A 14,270-nucleotide genomic window follows, 5' to 3' on the forward strand; every position below is an offset into this window, starting at 1 on the left:
GTTCTTTATAGAGGAAAAAGGTTCTTTAGATGTTTAATTTTTACACACACACACACACACACACACACACACACACACACACACACACACACACACACACACACACACACACACACACACACACACACACAAAAACTAGTTCTTTTAAGAACTGATCACTTGAGGATTCTTAAAAGGCTCAAAAATGCTTCTATGGCATCATTGTGAAACAAACCTTTTGGAACATTTGTAAGAGTGTAGACAAACTTCTTTGAGAACCACGCATAAAAAAAAAATTGTGTTGAAATATCGTGAAATCCTCCTTAAATAATGTTATCACAAAATGAAACCAACACTTGCTCTCTGTTACATCAGTCTGCATTGCTTAGAGGGACTTTCAAAGTTGGTTTGTGCATAAACGACACTCTTTTATCCAGATAGCATTTATACTAAGGAAACAGTGACTGTTTAAGACAGGAAGTGGTCATAAACGTCCTGTTCATTTAGAGACTATCACTTACAATCATCACTATTCCGATCATAACACCATATCTTATCTTATGCTAAACCAAAAACGCTGTTACACAATGATTCAAACCCTCATGTACTGCTTCTGCTCTCTGTATTACTGATCACTGTAATGTATGTGTTTAGTGTGTGTGAACAGCATAGTGCGCATATACTGTATGTGAATTTTTCTGCTCAACATATTTTGTCCACAAAGTGGCGAAACTTTCTCCGCCGTTTTTTTTTTTTTTTTTTCAGTCAAAAAAGAAACTTAAGAGACAAAACAACAACTACCGCAGACACAACAAAAATAGATGCCTGAGTTGAGCACTTGTGTGTGGGGGTTTAGATATGTTTGCAATTTTAGTTTAAAGCGAAGACCTTTTTATCACAAATAACTGGACAAGTGTGAAATGTTCTAGTGTGCATGTGTCGAGTTCCTGTGTTCGTGCACGCTATCAATTGGAGCACACTTTAAAAACTGTGCATTTGTTTGAACACATAAACTAAGGTTACAGTCAGACTGCAATTTTTTTTTGCCAAAATCATAATTTTTTTATTTTTTTCTTACATGTGACTTTTTTTGTTGTTTTGATGTTTTTGTTCATGAAAATGTGAACAGCACAAATTACATGGAATCTGAACTTTTCAATTCTGACTTGTGCCACTTCTACGTGTGGGCCTAAATCAGATTCAGGTCAGATGTTTTGCAATGCGACCTCGTTCTAAACAGTCATATTGGAATTTATGCAACTTTTATGTCACCCTAGTTTGACATTCATCATAATCCTCCACTAATGGGTTTCACTCCAAAGATTTTTAAAGTTCACAAGAAACTTGACTAATGTTCACAGTTGTTTCCGGTAGAATTTGACATTAGCATGTTGCTAAGCTAACAGCACAAAAAATAAAAAAGTTACGAAAACCCTAAGAAAATTAACCATGGATTTTCAACAAATAAAACCAAAAAAAAAAAAACAGTTACTATAGTTACATTAAGGTAACCACAACTTACCAATTGTTTTGCTACACTAACCATAGTTTAACCATGGTATTTGTAGTAAAACTGCAGTTATTCAAATGGTAATCAATACGGCGAAAATATGGTTACTATACTATAATAAATCCATGGTTAATTTTCGTAAGGAATGCCACATAAATGACACCCAAATATTTTAAATGAACTTTTCTTCTGACAGCTTTTTGTTGTTGTTTTTTAAGTCATTTAATTTGGTAACATTAAGCAGTTTTAATTTATATGCTGTGTAATGATTATTAAATAATGCGTTATTTTACATATTCATCTGCTTACATATGCAATCTCTTGTTTCTGCTTCTTCACCATGTTTTGATCCAGAGATTCAGTACTCTTTCAGAAGAGGCGTAATAGCGCCTCCTACCATATAACAGTAAAAATACAGAAAGCTGGAAAATTCTTGGCGGGGAAAGAGTTAATGGAATGTGTTTCTATATAATATATTCAATCCACATGTTATAAATGCATTTGCTGACATGAAATACAAGCGTCTGAAGTTCATGTAATGAAAATACTCAACTCAAATAACTAGAAGAGATCATTTGTAGTGATATGACAATAGTTATATTTGAGAGCAACGGCAGTCACGCGAAAGCTTTTATCCCTGCAAGTACTGGACTGAATACATCCAGAAACATTACATCATCTCCTCTAGAGCCATTTGTCATCCATATTGTCTTAATATGGTCTTAATAAAATCATGACGTCTTCTTTCCAGGCCTCATTTACACAAAGAACTATTTTCAGAGTCTGAGAATGATAATACAAGCATGGATATTGAAAATAGTTCATATTTCATGGACCCAACAGCAGTATCCATGCAGCAGTTGAGCAACAGTGAAATCTTAGCAAACACCACTAATAATTACATTCCTCGCATACTTACATACTTTAATGTGTCATATTAATATTCAGTTGTCTATTTCCAGATGAGGTTTTTTTCTATATCAAAGGTGCTGTCTCGGCTTCAGTGTTAACTTTCCATGTCACGTGTGACACATTTCTAATTTAATCTTACTGAAAAACACTAAATGAGCCTCAAGGAGGTCTTAAGCTTTAAAGATGACAGCCGCTTTAGCGCAAGCAGCCACATAATCAAAGATTTGCAAAAGTGCTGAAATTTCCCCAAATCCTGACTGCTTCTTTTCACTGCTGACATATTTGGATCAAGCAGTTTAGTAAGACGTGGGGGGGGGGGAGGCATAAGCTTCACGCTGAGAACTGCCTACTGTGAGGATTTCTACAGACTCATCACTTTGAGAGCCAAACTTTGCTGTGACGATCGCTATTGACAGAAAGTAATTATTACAGGGAGTGACAAAAAGTTGGTATTTTTGGGATGTAAAAAATGTCTAAGTGTTTTTCACAGGGTTAAACACATCTCTTTTGTGTAACATGACATCATTTGATTGACAGCAGGAGATTCCTGTTGGACCAGTGCATAGCAGCTGCACAAATGGTTAACATTACATCTTTAATGCTTTTCCTCTGAAGTTGTGTAGGAAGGCTGGGCATTTCAAGTAATTTTTATTTTTACTATTTATAATATTTACAGTATCAATTGCCTAGGCTGATGGATTTTGATCATATTAATTTTGAGTATACTACATTAAATACATATAAAGTTAATACATTTGTTATATTATCTAGAAACAATGTATAATTTAATAATATGTTTCTACAATATATTGTTTTTAATTCTAAAATAATATACTACATTATAATGCTACATTGTTATAGTTTAATAATACTATATTATTACTATATTATATAATATACTATATTTTATTTAAAAACATTGAGAGAGAATGTGTGAATATTAATGTTGGTTACAATATATACACAATATAATGTTTTACTTTTTTTTAATTAGACAATAACATTAGAAAATATTATAATAATAAATAATATTTACTGCAGTATTTTGTCTAAATATTATATTACATATTTTAGTTATATATTTTTTTCCATACTCAAACATAATATACAATATATTAAAAATAAGACATGTACATGCAATTTTGTTTTTTTTCTTATATTTTTTTGATTATAAGTCGCATACAAATAGTTAAAAAAAAACTATAACAACACTTATTTTTAATAATATTATTAATAATAATTACTACTAATGTAATGACCAATATTCAATTAATAAAAGTGAAAAATTAAAAAAGAAAAGAAAAAAAAGTCACATTTATAGAGTTCAACTAAAAAAAATTGACTATAAAAATAATTAAGACATACATGAAACTCTTCTTTCTTTTATTATTGGTGTCAAAAAAGGTAAATCTTTAAAAAATATATATTTTATTAATATTATCATTAATCATTACTACTAATACTTATAAAAAATAATATTAATATTACTACAAATAATATTATTACTACTAATAATTTAATGGCCAATACAAAAAAAACATTCAAAATTAATACAAGAAAAAAAAAAAAAAAAAAAAAACAAACACACACGAAAAGTCACATTTAAAAAGATATCGCCTTTAACATCTTTGGTAAGAGAGATTTAGGTGTGTCTCAGTGTATTTTGTTGGTGTCTACAGCAAAGTGCGACACAAAGGAAAATCGATTTACAAACCTTGAGGAGTGTTAACTAGACAACTACATGGTGCAAAACAAGTAGTGAAGCAGTCAAGTGTGTGCATTCCTCCAATGATGACATAACAAAAATGTCTGTCAGCAAACAACACAAACCATCAAGGCCTCTGATTCATTTACACGGACAAGAAAACAGTCAGACAAGACAGAGTCATGAGGGAAATGAAAGAGAGAGAGACAGAAATGTGTAAAGTAAATGTGAGGGAATGACAGCAGAAAGCAGGAGTGTGTTTGGGAAACGGAGGTGTAAGACTCGCCCTCTGCTGGTGTAAACCATAATCAACACGTTCCCGTCTCTCTCCAGCAGATCAGAGTCTGTCTGTACCTGTCAGCAGAGACACCCTGTGGAAGGAGCCGTCCAGCTTGCTCAGGAGGATGTGGACGAAGCTGTCTTTGGGGAGCTGCCCGGCGTCTTTCGTGCTCTGATCGTACACCACCACCTCCTGCCTGCGGCCCAGGTCCACCCAGAGCACAAGCACACACAGGAACCCATCAGCAGGATGTCACAGATACACGCCACACATCTGACTGTTTCACAATACAGCAAAGCTGCTATGATGACATAAACAGAAGGAAACGTATCAAAAAATAGCAAAAATTATATTTATTAAAATTTTTTTTTAGAAAATTTATATAATCAGAAGTGCAAGTAAATATTCACGATTGTTCATATAAACACACACGCACTAGACAATACTTAATATTTACAATATTATTTATTTGCTATTTATAATATTTACACTATTTACTGCAGTACACATTGCTAAGGATTGTGAATATTACAGTACAACACACATACACACACACATATATAATATGGAACGTGCGTGTGCGCGTGTGCGCATACGCGTGTGTGTATGTATATATATATATATATATATATATATATATATATATATATATATATATATATATATATATTAGTGCTGTCAAAAACATCCAAAATAAAAGTTTTTGTTTGCATAATATGAGTGCTTACTGTGTATATTTATTATGTAAATACAAACACATGCATGTATATATTTAAGAAAATTATGTTATGTTTTTATATTAAATATATTTATATATAATATAAAATTTACTAATATAAATATTAGGTGTGTAACGGTTCACAAAATTACACAGTGGTGTCATGGTTCAGTTCAGTTCGGTACGTCAATAAAAGCTTTTTAATTTCATTGATTTTTACTGAGGACTGAAGTATTAATATTTTAATCATAGGCCTATATTTCACTGTATAATAGACCTGTTTTAAAATACCTTTTTTTTTTTCAAACATTTTAATTGAGGAGTAGATATATAGCCTAATCTTTTGTTATCCTAGCAGCACGTCAGTTATTTGGTAATTATCATCACCACCTTGGGTGTGCATTATTTTTCTAATAATTCAACGGCCCGTCGTCAATTATTCCTTACATATTATATAGGATGAATATTCAAATGTTTATACAATTAATATTCTAATAATACATATTTACATATTATATTGATAAGGGTAATGAACTGTTGAATTGACTATATACTGTATACTATATATTTTAATAATATAAAAATATTAATTGAACATTAATATGCTTATATAAATAATCATTAATTAAAATATTACACTCAAAGATAGATTGTGAAACTGAGAGGGAGACAAAATTTTGGCCACGCATGAGTGATTATTGACCGATTAATCAATTTGTCCGGTATATCAATCGATCGCAGTTCTGATAATGATTATTATGGTGCATTTTGAGAAATGCATTACCTTTTTAATATGCTTTTATATTTACGTAATGCTCTCTGACAAACATGCAAGAATCAAGAGCAAAGTGGGATCTTATTTTCCTGCTCATAAAGCTTTTGCACATAAAGCGGTGTTTGTGAGGCTTTAGCACGTGCATCAGTGTGTAATACCTGAATCTGAATGTGTGTGTGTGTGTGTGTGTGTGTGTGTGTGTGTGTGTCCTGCACGCGAGCCCCGCTGTCTCAATGTTGTCAGGCAGTTTTTAATCACATGACCATTAGCCAGAGCCGCTGCAGAATGACTCACTACAATACTGGAGCACTACAGAAAGAAAACACACAGAGAGGAGAGCAGGGGAGGAGAAACCAGGCCAGTAACAGAGGATGAAGATGAAGAAAGATGGAGGGACAGAAAAAAAGGGTTGAGAAAAGAACAGTCATGCAGGAAGCGAAAACACACAATATTGGTGATTAATAATAATGCATGGGAGTGTAGCAACACTGCAATCCTCAATGACTATAGTAAAAAAAAAAAACCAAAGACAAACAAATTCCAATTGAAATTAAAATAAAATTAAAAACTAAAAAAACACAAACAAATGTTGAAGACATTCCAATTGGAATTGACAGGAAATTAAGTTTTAAAACTTCACAAAGTGGCCCATAAGACTGTAAGAAACAGAAATTTACGTTGCAATTTAGTAAAAATCTGTTCAAGCTTTCATTAGCGAATTTATGAGAAAAGATTAGTTGTGCACCAAAATGAATTTCCTCCAAAACCAAAATGAAAGTTTTTATTTATCAGAAATTTTAAATCAAAAATAAAGTTTTGGTAATTGAATTTGGGTAATTGAATGCATCATGCTATTCAGGGTGTTGTATTCTCATGTGATACTGTACATTGAATCAGTCTTGAAAAATTTAGAAAAGTTCTGTCGACAAGCTAACTAACAATTTTTCAGGTGAACAAATTTTACATCTTGCATCCACGCATTTGATACGTGTGTTCACCTGTCATAGTTTATCCACATTAAGTGCACAACATTGACACTGACACAGTCTAAATGTATCATCGGAGAAGCACTAATTAAAAATCATGGATCTGAACAGTGACTTGGGCCCTCCAAACTCCATTTCAGTTTTCTTTTTCTTTTTTCTTCTCACGGTTCCGAAATTTATTTTAAATGTACATTTATTGATGTCCTTTTTTAAAATGTAATTTTGTGTAAAATGATGTGAAAAAAAAAAAAAGTAACAAGAAAAAACTAAGAAAAAGATTTTAAAGCATATACTATATTACACTGGAAATGAAAGCTCAACTTGAGTGCATTGCATTGTGCGATATTCATTGCAGTGTGTTGAATATTTATAAAAATAAAAAAGCTACACAGGCATTTTTCTTTTTTTCGAAATAATATTTTGGAATATTTTGCCGAAATTTCAGCACATCACTAATAACAATGTCAGATTTGTGATTGAATAACTCTTTTTGAATCGGATCTTTAAAAAGAATCGGTTACACAAAATTTATTTGAATTATTTGTTTTTTCGGTAATGACTGATTCAGAGTGGTTAAATAATATACAGCATTTTAATTTTTGGGTGAAAAATTTGTATTGCTATCATTACAGTTGTGTGGTGTGGACTTCCCTATCCGCACAGAATTAAAATAAATATTAAAACTTTATAGTTAAAGTTGTAATCATTATCATCATTGGTGCGAACGGGCCTTTAGCTACTAAAAAACATCAGCTAACCATTACACACAGTAATCTTTAGATAGAAGGTCAGATCTTACTTAACCTGGCCTTTATTCTAAACAGCACTGACCTGGTTTCAAATCCACATCAATGGACTTCAGTCAATTCAATCTCCAGTATGACGTTATCATATTTCCTTTCATCCAAATAAAGCTGAGCTTTGGACTTCACAACACATTATATTGATCATTTAATTTAGAAACAGCACCGCACAGCCTTGCAGGGTGGATCTAAAGGTAAGAAAGAAGGTGAGAAACCGAAAGTCTGTGTGTGTTACACCAGCTTGGCATTGTGCCTAAAAGGTGATGTCACCAGCCGAAGGTCGGCGGCGGTGGAAGATTACAGTGTTTCCCTGCCAGCCCAACTCCACTGACTGCGAAAGTTAAATAATAGCACCTCAGTCCTGGTTTTAAAGGGCCTGGAGAACATTTACACCTATCGCTCTTCATGTACCTTGAGTGATTACGCAGGTGAAGCTTAGCTGTTAGATAAGGTATTAAACTGAGGCTGCTGATTGACAGGGGATGGTGAGAAACTAGGCCCTGTCCATCTCCCGCAGGCCCCGCCCCTTCTGTACAAGGTGTTCCGCCTTAATTGGATGAAGGCTAAATCTAGACGGTGACATCATCACCTGAGGATTATGGGCTCTTGTGAAGGCTTGCTGAAGCCTGGGTCACCTATAGGACAAACACGAATGCTGCCACATGCACACCTATGACTGCGTTGTCAACTGGTGTATAACAATAAGTCCTGGCCAATTGTGGCACACAGTTTTCTTTGAAAAAAAAAAAAAAAAATGCTTTCACCTTTCTTTCTTTTTAAAAAAAAATTTTGTGTTGAAGATTTTACAGCTCATATTTTACACTGGAAATGGAAGGTCAACTTGAGTGCACTGCATTGTGGGATATTCACTGCAGTGTGCTGAATATTCAAAATATAAAACGGCTTATGTAATGTATGATATCTATTATTTTATTTATTAATTATTTTAGACAATAAATATGCAATGTACTCTATGATGAAAAATATTTATTTTAGTTATTTTTAAACAATAAACATGTAATGTAATGTACAATGTATAATATTGATTATTTTATTTATTAATTTTAGACAGTAATTATATAGTATATTGTAAGACGTATATCTACTATTTTATTTAAATATTTTAGACAAACATATAATGTAAACAATTTATTTGAGTTATTTTTAAACAATAAAAATAATGTACTATATAATATATTTAACAATTATTTTAGACAATAAATATATTTAGTAATTTATAATGTATAATATGTATTTTATTTATTTTTAAACAATATACAATGTACTGTATATCTATGTAATAAGTATTTCAGGTAAGAAATATATAATGGCCTGTATACTGTATAATTATGTCTTAATTATTTCAGATAGGAACTATATAATGTACTGTACATGTGTATTTATTATTTTTACCCAACCTTTCAATCAGATAAGATTGCAAGAGTATATCTATTGGAACTATAACAAATACAGTAGAAATAAAATACAACTATAATATTGTTGTAGATTAATCATGTGTTTCATGCATACAGAATTGAACACAATGTGAATAGCGTACAGTACATATAGCATACTGAAGAAATATTAAAAATAGTATGGTAATATGCTATTCCCAACATAGCCAGAGACACCTCGAAAATCCTGTCAGCAAATGCTATGGGGTTGTAATTAGGTACCCACTTATTACTAAACCAAGCCATAGAGAGGTTCAGTAATAGTTAGGTGTCACCCGCAAAGACCAGCGTGTCACATTTTGCAAGAGCCACAGGATGGTCCCAAGGTCACCCAAAACATTCAGATCGTTTACATGCTGCGACATCAGCAGGATTTAAAAAATGGCACGTTCGATTTCTATTTGTGTCACCTGTCGGGCCTGTGTGGCCACATATATCCTGAGACCGTCTGACCAGTGCCATTCACTTCTCGTCTGCCTCATTTGTTATAGCTAATGTAACTTGTTGACAAGTATGTCCTCTGTCCCTTCACACGTTCAGTAGGCACATCAGGACATAGTCAACAACGTAGAAGTCATTTTTCACATCAAAACGTGTAGAAAGCTACAGGATAGGAAGCTACTTACAGATTTTTAGTGTGTTGCTGCTCAAGTGAGGGTTAGTAGATAAAAATGTGTCAATGTTGCAACATTAGCGTCATTATCCAAATCCAATTCATGTTCTTATTCAATAACATTACTGAAAATTATTTTTCTTTAAACCACAATCATATTAGGCAATATATAACCATTTTTTGGATTCCTATAAATTTGCTTCCTTTTTCCATGATGCTGCCTGCATTAAGCAATTTGTAAATAAAACCGGAAAGAGTTTGATTATAAAAATCCCAAAGAATTATATTGAAAAAGGAATCAATGCCAAAAAATGGCATCAAAATATCATAGAGACTTAAGCGTAGGCTCATTTGATTTAGTCACTACCCACAAGCTAGCAACTCCCACAGACAACACTAGCAACCACCTTGCATCACCCTATTATTATGTAAACGGGTTTTGCACATACAAGGACCACTTACGTTTTTTTGAGAAAATATACAACCCTATTCATTTCTACATGCAAAATTTTAAAAAGGTGATGTTCTACAAAGAGCACAAGATAAAGGCCTGGAGAATAAGCTTCCTGTCTTTGTTCAATCCGTACATCCCTAAGATCTTCCTATTCGGCTGTCTTCGCTCTGGGCGACCACATAGCCATCTGTCAGTACCAGCTCAATGGAACATTCAGCAGCACCGATTACCATAAGCCAAGACTGTTCGTGGCTGCAGAGGAAGTCCTGCTCCAGCACCATTGCACTCTATCTACTGCACTTAACACTGACCCATTTACAATGCAGGTCAGGCAATCGGTGCATATGGTGCCTTCCGCTGATGTAATCTGAAATGGGCCGAACACAGAGCCATGGGGGACCTCGGCATTATCTCAGTGTGGATTTGTGCTGCTCATCCATTAATACCCTCTTTCACTTCCTTCCTTTATTCACACTCACAATGGACCACACTGGTGGCCTTTGGTTGCGGTGATGTCGTTACTTTCAGCTCACACATTGATGCCACAACTTCTGGTAATGGCAGCTGTCCAAAGCAGTGTTGGGGGGGGTGAAAGGGGTAGGGTTTTGTCTGGATCCTGTGCTAGTCGCGTAGACGATGTGCACGTGCTCTGCTAGCGCTCTGCCAGTGGCCACACTAAAGATTATGATGTCATGCTCATCCAATAACAAAGAGTTTCCAGAATTCGCCCCATCCCACCTCCCCCCACGTACACCCAGATAGCTCCAGCTTTATCCAGGACTTGCATTAATCACGAGCATTATCCTCTTTACTGAGGGAGATAATAAAAGCCACACAGCCTCTAGGCTCAGCTATGGAATGAAATGGGGAATGCAGCGAAAGAGTGACCCAAGAAAACACTGCCACTCTGTTAAGTTCAGATGGCTCTGGTTTTGGCCAGCACATCCGAATCAAGTGCCCTATTTTTTGGAAACAAATAGCACACAAAGGCCAAGGGCTGACATGCTTAGGGCAAGCACCATATTACTGTTATATATATATATAAACATCAATTTGAAACAGTGTATTAACCTAAAATATTAATAGGTGCTGAATAGTTACGTATGGAAGTAATTTATGTGAGAATCGTGTAAGTTTGAAATGGGTTTGGAAGTCCATTACTTCCAAACTCAACAACAGATAACATCTTACAAAGCAATCACAGAGACAACCCATATCTATAGCCTCAAAAACAGGGCATTGTGTCATAGTGGGTATGAGACCATTTCTTTGCATTGTAGGCTTTCAGTTTTCATTAGTGGTGAGTCTGGTGACAAAAAAACAAAAAACAAAAAACAAAAAACAAAAAAAATTCACACTACAATCCCCATGTGGTGCTATTTTTTTTCAGAAAGCGAGGTGTGCAATAAAGGCAGATCAGTTTTCGACATTGACCTCATCAGCTGTGGCATAGACTTTTACATGACATCTGTCGGTGGTTGGATTTCCCCCTAAGAGTTCTGTCAGTTTCACAGAGTGCCTAAAAATATAAAGACTTGGCATGCCAGGCGGGTGGGAAAAATGATGTCATATTCGATGTAGAAGTCATGGAAAACTCAAGTCTCCAATTTCTGAGCCTCTGATAACCAATAAATCTATAGTTGTCCTCCAAATTTATAAATGTTAGCTGCTAGCCAGAGACCCCTGATCTAATCTGACCTTCTCAAACATTTTCTTCAACATCAGACTGACTACTACACCTAATTACAAACTCATTTTAGATGCGGAAGTGTCAAATACTATACGTGCACATGAATTTGACTGCATATGTTGCACATTGGTGCCAAAACAGGGACTCTTTAATGGGTGTTCGCAAGTAAACATTAGTTCATTATAATACTGTGCAATGACACGGTTGTGAAGTCCACACAAAACTATCAGCATTGTAAATTAAACCCTTCAAAGGCTAGCAGCTGTCCGCATACAGACATCAACCTCCTTTTTAATGCCACCAATAGTTCCCCAATTTCTCGATTATGTAAACTAGCCACACACTCTCTCAAACACACACTTGATACCTTGACCTTTCCGTTGGGCTGGAGGAGCTCGGTAACTGACACCTTGTCCTGCTGAAGCCTCCTCTTGACCAGTTTGGAGCAGCAGACATTGACAGCGCCATGCACATGTGAGGCATTGTACTCCGAGAAAGTCCGACTGTCGATGACCAGCAATCGCCCGGCTCCACGCTGCAGAAGGCCCGCTAGGCGCTTGATATCCATGGCGCTGCGACGGCCCTTCTCCCCCGCCATGGAGGTACCCAGAACTCCTCTCTGGACGAGGGCTGCGCACAACGACAACCAATGCAGAGGCGTGGATCAGTGATGATAAAATCACTGACGCGGGTCACGAAGACACATCAAGGTGCACATGGTGTCTGGAAAAAAACAAAGGCAACAGTTTTTTATTGTTTTATTTTAGCACTTCATCAACAATCATAAACAGGCAAGGCTTATATCGTTTATTCTTTCTGTCATGTAGTTCCTTATTTGTTGTTTCTTGTAAGGAAAAACTAAGTTTGTTCCCGCTTGTTGTTTTTGTTTTCAGCATATGTGCAAACAGTAACTGTCAGAGCAAAGACTGAAGAGTTTATGTAAAAAAATAAATAAATAAAAATAAATAAAAAAATATTCATCCTAAACATCTTTGGACCTGAAACACACTCTATAGAACTACATGAAATGAAATTCTTCTAGCTACGAAAACCCGATATCATTTATTGTTGGGTAAATGACTATTTTGACTACGCAAATATATTTTAATGAAATAACTATGTTAATTAATATTTGAAAATATTTTGTTCGGCCAATCAATGTCATGTGGTACAACCAAAATGTTTTTTTTTTTTTTTTTTTTTAAATAAAATAGTAAATTATGTCACAGTGTAAGTCAATAAATGTATTAAAATATCAGATGATTGTGTTGGTTGTAAAATGTCATATTGTGTGACTCTCCAAAAGCGTAATGATATTTATCAATTAATAATACACGATTGTAATTTTTAAGTACTTCTTACCTTTAAAATATTTTTACACTTTTTTTGAAATATATATATATATATATTTTTACTTTATGGTTACACATGACATTTTAGAGACATTAAATTGTAACTTTTCTTGTAAATGGTATTAAAGTTTTGTTAACACTTTACAGTAATGATCTATTAGTTAACATGTGTTAATAAATTAACTAATATCAACTAACAATTCTTTTGTTACAGTTTTTATTAATCTTAACGTTAGTTCATGTTAGCGCAGGTCCATTAAATAATATAAAGATGCTAATTTTATTTTTAATTATATATTAATAAAAAATGTTGAAATGAATATTAACCAAGATTAATAAATGCTTATGTAGTATGTTTCATTCTTAGCTCTTGTTAACTAATATTGACAAATGGGACTGTATTATGAGGTGCTACCAAAGTTTTTCTAAACAATACGAAACAAACATGTTAACAAATACATACTGTTCTTTAACCTCTGCTCTTTCAAATCATTTTTCTTTGCATTTCTTGAGGGCATTAATATTTGTCACTGACCGGGTGACCCTGTAATATTCTGTCTGTCAGACCTCAATTCATAAAGTATGCACTACGCTGATAACATTCATTATTGTAAACTAATGTAAACGGCTTCTATAGTCATTTTTCTCTTTCAGACCAACTACTGTCATTGCTGAGCAACAGTGGGAGGAGAAGCTTGCTAAGCAAGTTAATTTAATTAAATGTCCAGTTTATAGCTAGCAGTCTAAAAAAATAACACATCTAGATTCATGGCACAAACATTTAAAGCTAACTTTATTGTTTTTTTTACCACCACAGTAATGCAAAAATACACGTTAAGTATGTACATGGCACAAAGCGCTTGCAATTCACTGGCCAGGCATTCACATCTGCATGTGCGTGTGTTTCTGGCCTTAAAGACACTAATGAAACAGGAACCACATGCGTTAGGGAGTATGAAAGCAGCTGCAGCCCGAGCAGCATCTGCTGTCACACGAAAACCTTCAATAAATTCATCGAGTGCCTCCTCTCATATATCGC

The 14,270-nt window shown here is 34.3% G+C and overlaps 1 protein-coding gene across 4 annotated transcripts in view; it reads right to left on the reverse strand.

Annotated features, from left to right (window-relative positions):
- LOC109101578 (dual specificity protein phosphatase 8-like) overlaps positions 1–14,270 on the reverse strand; it is a 42,793-nt gene that overhangs the window by 19,720 nt on the left and 8,803 nt on the right. For all 4 annotated transcript variants that reach the window (XR_006158642.1, XM_042753495.1, XM_042753497.1 and 1 more), the window contains exons 2-3: positions 12,247–12,602; positions 4,461–4,599 (exon numbers count right to left, since the gene is read on the reverse strand). Coding sequence is in view for 3 of the 4 variants with exons in the window: in XM_042753495.1 (XP_042609429.1) it covers positions 4,461–4,599; positions 12,247–12,477 (370 nt within the window). In the remaining variant the exon portion in view is untranslated. The remainder of the gene's footprint in view (positions 1–4,460; positions 4,600–12,246; positions 12,603–14,270) is intronic.

This window comes from Cyprinus carpio, chromosome B25, assembly GCF_018340385.1.
Source record: "Cyprinus carpio isolate SPL01 chromosome B25, ASM1834038v1, whole genome shotgun sequence".
NCBI classification, from domain to species: Eukaryota; Metazoa; Chordata; class Actinopteri; order Cypriniformes; family Cyprinidae; genus Cyprinus; species Cyprinus carpio.